Below are 6,588 nucleotides of genomic sequence, written 5' to 3' on the forward strand. Positions count from 1 at the left end.
CTTTTTCTTTGGAGAAGGAATGAAATATTTTTTGACATTAATGAATCTTAAAATCAGGACAAATGTAAAATAAGCAGTCTGCATTTTATAAAGTGTGTGTCACAGAAATCTGCAGAAATTGTGATCATGTTTCCTCGTCTCTTCAATCTCTTAATGTGGTGTCATACACAGTAAATACCAAATAATATGCTACCTCTTTTTTGTCTTCTCCTTGGACTGTTGCCCTGTTATTGGGTATTAGTCTGTTATATGACTGCCTTAAGTTATTTGACAGTCAGAGAGCTTGGTCAGTGTCAGATACTGAAGAAATAGCTTCCACATTTACTCAGTGGAGTTAGGCTAACTGTAATAATGTCTTCTAGTCTTGCCATCACCACCATGAACAACTTTTAGGCTGAATTAATCTTTACAAGTAACACTTTGCACCCTTATTTACTATGTTTAAACTGTAAACAAATATGTAATAATTTACAGCAGACTATAATTTGATTCTACATGGCTACCAAGACATTTTAAGTGTCCATTTATGTAGCGTATTTGTCAACAATTCTCCCATGAAGACATATTTTAGTTTAATACATTCATATTAATATTGTCATTCATTTTCTGTTGATACACCAGCCTCCATTTATTGTTGTCCACAAAAGGAGTAAACACTTAGATCTGGTTTTCATGGTGGCCTAAAAATCAGATCTGAACAAAATAAGCTTTATGTCACTGTGAACTTACAGGTGCACTTCTTTTAAGAAGATAATAAGGTAAGATAAGCCTTTCGTAAGGTCCAGAGGGGCTTGGTTGTTGCAGCAGCACAAGGACAGAAATAAGTCCAGAGAGAGAAAGTAATAAATAAATAGTATGTGTTGCATAAAACAAAATTGGAGTAGTAGTAATCATAGAAACAATTACAGACAAAAGTGCAGAAAAAATGACAAGAAAAAAAAGTGCTGTGATATGATTAATGGCAGCGGTCAGTAAATCTAGTATATGACAATGAGTTAAGCAAGTAATAGATATAGAAAACTATTAAAAGGTAACAGGGTTGGGTGAGATTATTTGAAATGTAGTCGGTTACTGAAAAGAAACTACATGGACATTTTTGTCGGTAGTTGGTCAAATTAAAGTACTCCTACCAAAACAGTACTGGCACAAAATAGTGTCTGTATTGTACAGCATCCATATTTTTGAAGTTGGGGTGATGGTGATAATGGCAGTAATCTGTTACATGTGATCCATTTATACCTGACCCTGATATTTATAGTTATATGACAGTATAACATAATCTAGCATAATTTAATTCACAATTTTGTACTGTTAACTTCCTTGTAGACTCCGTAAAGAGTTGGTTATAGACAAAGAGTCCAATCATTTTACTCTAAATTATTTAGCCACATAAAAAAACCTTTTGGAAAATACCTATGATACACTCATGTCTGATTCTCCCTCACTGATCACAGGTTGTAACACATTTGCGCGTTGAACAAATCTCTGGGTTTTCAGTTGATGCTATTCCAAAAACCCTGACAGATGAAAGTTTCTGAGTTGCTGTGAAAACATGATTGACACAACATGAGATTGTATTTATCTTTTAAATGTGCCACAATTTTTGGCAAAAAAATATGGATTTGGTGTGCAAAGGCCTTAAGAGTAAGTAGGTAAGTGAGTAAGAATAGGAAACATGCAGTATGTAGAGCACAGCAACACATTCTCACTCTGACCTCATCACATATCAACCTTTGGTCATGGACTTTTCATGTCCACATCTGACGTGCAGGGTACCCTGGGTGTGTTGGTTGTTGACGTTCTAGGACACCATGTCAAGTTCTCTTCTTTCAAGATACACTTTCATTTTCACAGGAAATTTAATGTTTACATACACTGGGTACGGTTACATGATGGCTTCTCATTCAGAATGAAATAAATCTGAATGAAATCATTCGGAATTAAAGTCTTTCCAGGTAGTTTACATGAGAAATATTCATTCCCAATGAGGGTTTACACGGAGATCAGTTTAATCGCCTTTATTCGGGTCCACGCAAGGTTTGGGGCAGGGAAGGTTTCTGATTGGATAGGGGGCGGGGCGGATATTACGTGTTTACGTTTACCGGAAGAAAACACTGTAGTCTTCGCTCCGAATAACAAGATGCTTGACGACGCCGTTCTTAGTGCCTTTTTCAGGCTTGTTTTGCTGATATTCTTGAAGCAGCAGTACGACAACAACCTTGTTCTGCTAATGCTTCGTCTGTTGAGGAGGAGAAGGGAGGTAGAAGGTTGAAGAAGGGAGATAGAAGACCGTGCTGTGGCGAATGGAAACCGGTGAGTGCAACGAGTCTGACTGCTCTATCTCAGCCCGTTGCTATGCACGCTATATACGTCATGGCACCAGAAGGGCAAGGAAACGAGCATGAGCGGAAAGACCGGAATGAACTTAAAGAGGAATGACTGTAAACATGCACACAAAATTCTTTCATTCGGAATGACAAACAGAATAAACCACCCCCTTTAATCAGATTTAATTTTCAATTGGAATGACCGTTTACATTACCACTTTTAATCGGAATGGCCTTTCATTCCGAATGAAAGTGGAATTAAACTGTCCATGTAAACGTACTGAGTCTCTTTCAATATAAATGCACTAAGTTGGTACAACAATGTGACTTGACGTTTTTTTTCCCTTCAACTACAAAAACACATGGTTGGGTTTAGGCAATAAAAACATGTTTTTAGGTTTAGCGACATAAACACGTGGTTGGGTTGCGGAAAAAAGAACAGGGTTTTGCTTTAGAATCTCTCCTGGGTGAAAGTCAGGTTTTTGTTGGATTCTGACACCGCAAGGCATTGCCCGGGCAGCGGATTTCAACAACTTCCGATCTAGGTATGTGCACATTGGTTCAGACATCGCTCGTGGTCAGCAAGGTCTGTGTCCGTTATTGAGGAACCAGGGCAACCTTATGAGAAATGGGCTACTGGAACAAGACATAGATGGACTAGATGGACTAGAGCAGAGAATATGGACCTATTGGAATGCTACTATTCAAGTAACCCCAGCGAGAGGGGCTACATGCAGAGGTTGTGGAATATATGGATGCTTCGAAACCCAACATCTACGCTGACAAGGACGATGTGGGAACCAAAGGCAACAGTGGTGCCAGTGTTATTTTGAGCACCCACAAACTGTGAGAGTTGCTCCAGCAGATTCCAGGTCCAACATCTGAGGTCTCTGTCCAAAAGAGCACAGTCCTAGGAACAGCTAAGATACTGCTCAGAACCCGCAAACTCCTAGGTCTCTGGTAGAGGACCTGAGCTTGAGGAAAACACACCACCCTTTTTTTCACTCTAGCTTTTTCAAACTAGGTAATGGTAAGAAAAGTGTTTATTCCAGTGCTGTTTCTGATGGTTCATTTTAATCTGTCACTCTATTTACTTATATGTATTGGTCATTTCAAATGGTGAGGATAGTCCAGAGGTATTTGTATTTCATATGTAATGCTGATATATTATAATTATTGTGGGTGCATGGAGTGTTTTGTTTTAATGTAATATTTGATTTATATAGTGTAATGTAGAATATCAATCATATTGTTTATAGTGATGTTTTAATATGGTGCAACTATTACTTGATTACCAATACAGTCAAGTTGAAACCACCCCTCTTTTCTTTTTCTTCAATTTACATTAGGTTGGTATGCGCATTGCATTATTGAATTAATTTCATATCCTGGTAATTCTGCAGAATTATTAAAATATGTGGCCAACCAAGGCAAAAAAGCAATAAAAGGTTTGGCATATTGATGAAACCTTCAAAAGGTTCTATATAGAACCATTTTATTTGGCAACAAAAGAACCCCAAGGGATTTTTTTAATGAACCCTTGAATCGGTTCTATATAGAACCTTTTGAGGATGTTAAATGAGTACCAACCTTTTATATCTGCAGAAACCTATATAGCAGTGGTTCCTAACTGGTGGGTCATGGTCCAAAAGTTGGTTGCGGATCCAATCTAAATTAACTGCAAGTGAGTCGCCAATGTGTAAAGTTTGTAAAATACACACTGTAATTTGAAGTCCAGTGAATTTCTGGTGCATATAGCTTTTATTTTGAAGAGCCATTTCCTGCTGTACATTGAATGATTAATGGACAATGACTTGACAGAGACATAAAACTAGCTTGACGACATGGCCAAATGCAAGTATGATGCTGAATATATAAAATGGTGTTGACCTTGAACTAATAACTAAGGAGAAATCTGGACTCATGGTTGGACCAGTTGGGAACCACTGCTGTATAGACCCCTTAAAAGTTATATAGAGAACCATTAATTCTAAGAGTGTTCATGTATGTGCTTTTTTTTTTTTTTTTACGTCATATGTACATATATCTTACTTAAGGAAATTTGATATATGCATGCTTATCCATGTGGATAAGACTGCAAATAACATTTGTCTTCGACCCTTTCACTGTTTGAAAGTCCCAGTGGTAGTTGATGAATCAGCATTTCAAAAGGAGATGATTAAGCTGTCTTAGGACAGACTGAAATCCTCTCTGAGGAAAGGATAGTGCATAGAAGTATCCCAACCCAAAACAAGCGGAACTCAGTCAATTGTGAGTGTTTAGGTTAAATCTCTTTTCTCTGAATATACATTCTGAAATATGTGAAATACAAAGATTAATTGATCTTTCCCTCCTGCCTTGCATGTGAAACCTGATTTCAAAGGGATTAAGAAAAACAAGGAATGTCAGTTTCTCTGAGTCAAGGGAGTTAAATGCCCATGAAAGCTGTTCACAGTTGTTACATCTTACTAGAATTTGGAGTTCATGAGTGTGTGTGATGTAACTTTCCAAAGTGGTACAACTGTGTTTGGTGCTCAGTTTGTAACTGGCTGGACACAACTGGCCACGCCTGTTGTAGGGCAGAAGGGACGATGAGATGGAGTGGAGAAAAGTGATAAATCAGCTGTATGTGAGAGAGGTTTGGTCAGAGCTCAGCAGCCTCTTGTCTGATCCATAATCTGTGATGATGGAGACTCTGGAAGAAAGTGAACTCTGCTTTCCACAACTCCTCAACTCCTCCTGCAGGAAGCCAAAGCGTTCACTCACTGAGACTGTGCTTATATTCAGTCTCCTTTCCTTCATCTCTCTGCTCACTGTGATTCTCAACCTGCTGGTCATCATCTCTATCTCACACTTCAAGTAGCAAAATACTAATTCATTTATTAAAACGACAGACATACAGGAATTAATTGTGCATTGAAAAGAAAATAGACATTGTCAGAACAGTGACGTGTTCATGATGTTTTCTAATGCTGTTACATTTTACTTGTGGATTATATCTGCTATATATCACAGTGGAATTGCAATTCATTGTACAACAACTAATAATGATACACAATGCCCCTCTTTCAATCCAGGCAGCTCCACACCACCACCAACTTCCTCCTCCTCTCTCTGGCTGTCTCAGATTTCTTCGCGGGCCTTTTCATGTTCTTTGAGATTTTCCTCACAGTCAGCTGCTGGTTCTTCGGTGACATCATGTGTGTCCTGCATCTGTATCTATCTTATATTATTACTGCTGCCTCAGTAGGAAACGTGGTGCTCATATCAGTTGATCGTTATGTAGCCATTTGTGACCCTCTGCATTACTCCATCAAGGTCACTGTGACAAGAGTTAAAATCTGTATTTGCCTTTGTTGGATTGGTTCTGTTCTACACAACAGTCTGATAATGATGGATAACTTAAAACAACCAGGCAGGTATAATTCCTGCTCAGGAGAGTGTGTGGTTGTCATTAACAACATTGCAGGAGTTGCTGACCTCATTTTAACCTTTATTGGTCCTGTCACTGTCATCATAGTTTTGTATATGAGAGTATTTGTGGTGGCTGTGTCTCAGGCTCGTGCCATGCAGTCTCATATTGCAGCAGTCACACTTCAGCGTTCAGTGAAAGTAAATGCAAAGAAATCTGAGATGAAAGCAGCCAAGACTCTCGGTGTGGTTGTAGTTGTGTTTCTGACATGCCTTTGCCCATATTTCTCTTCTTCTCTTGCAGGCCAGGACAGCTTGTTTGGCGTGACCTCTGTGCCCATACAAATCTGGCTGTTCTATTTAAATTCTAGTTTCAACCCGATGATCTATGCTTTTTGCTACCCCTGGTTTTTAAAATCTATTAAGCTCATTGTAACATTTAAAATATGTCAGCCTGACTCCTGCGATGCCAACATATTATAGTGGGAGACTGTGGCTGAATCCAAGTGTCTCCCCACTAGATTTGCAGATTGAGCTCTCATGGACTTCAGTTGTACTGCAACATGTCTATTGTCATCACGTCAAGTCAGCGAGGGCGCAAGACTTCAAGGCTGTAAAAGCTGCTGAAAGACAGGCCTCAAGTTTGTTTCATTGTTTCTGTGGAAATGTTCAAGTGACAACCACAACACAGTGATCACTGCAGCTCTTGCCTATGGAACAGTTGTAATCTTATAGCTATAGCTGATATCCAATCCAATTCACTTTATCTGTACAGCACATTTTACAAATCACAGGGATTACCAAAGTGCTGAACAGAACAAATTAAGTGCACAAAAATTGCTAAAAACAT

At 38.7% G+C, this 6,588-nt stretch overlaps 1 protein-coding gene across 1 annotated transcript; it reads left to right on the forward strand.

Moving 5' to 3' along the window:
* The first annotated feature begins 5,010 nt into the window (after positions 1-5,010).
* LOC144466827 (trace amine-associated receptor 1-like) lies at positions 5,011-6,221 on the forward strand. The gene is made up of 2 exons (XM_078174236.1): positions 5,011-5,186; positions 5,405-6,221. The coding sequence occupies exons 1-2, from the start codon at positions 5,011-5,013 to the stop codon at positions 6,219-6,221; spliced, it is 993 nt and encodes a 330-aa protein (XP_078030362.1).
* Positions 6,222-6,588: the final 367 nt, after the last annotated feature.

Source organism: Epinephelus lanceolatus, chromosome 14, assembly GCF_041903045.1.
Source record: "Epinephelus lanceolatus isolate andai-2023 chromosome 14, ASM4190304v1, whole genome shotgun sequence".
Classification (NCBI taxonomy): domain Eukaryota; kingdom Metazoa; phylum Chordata; class Actinopteri; order Perciformes; family Serranidae; genus Epinephelus; species Epinephelus lanceolatus.

Bases quoted from the DNA above. Each gene is read 5' to 3' on its own strand.
- LOC144466827 (XM_078174236.1), top strand. From the start codon at position 5,011: ATGATGGAGACTCTGGAAGAAAGTGAACTCTGCTTTCCACAACTCCTC. The intron at 5,187-5,404 runs GTAGCAAAATAC...CTTTCAATCCAG, and splicing joins ATCTCTATCTCACACTTCAA to GCAGCTCCACACCACCACCA.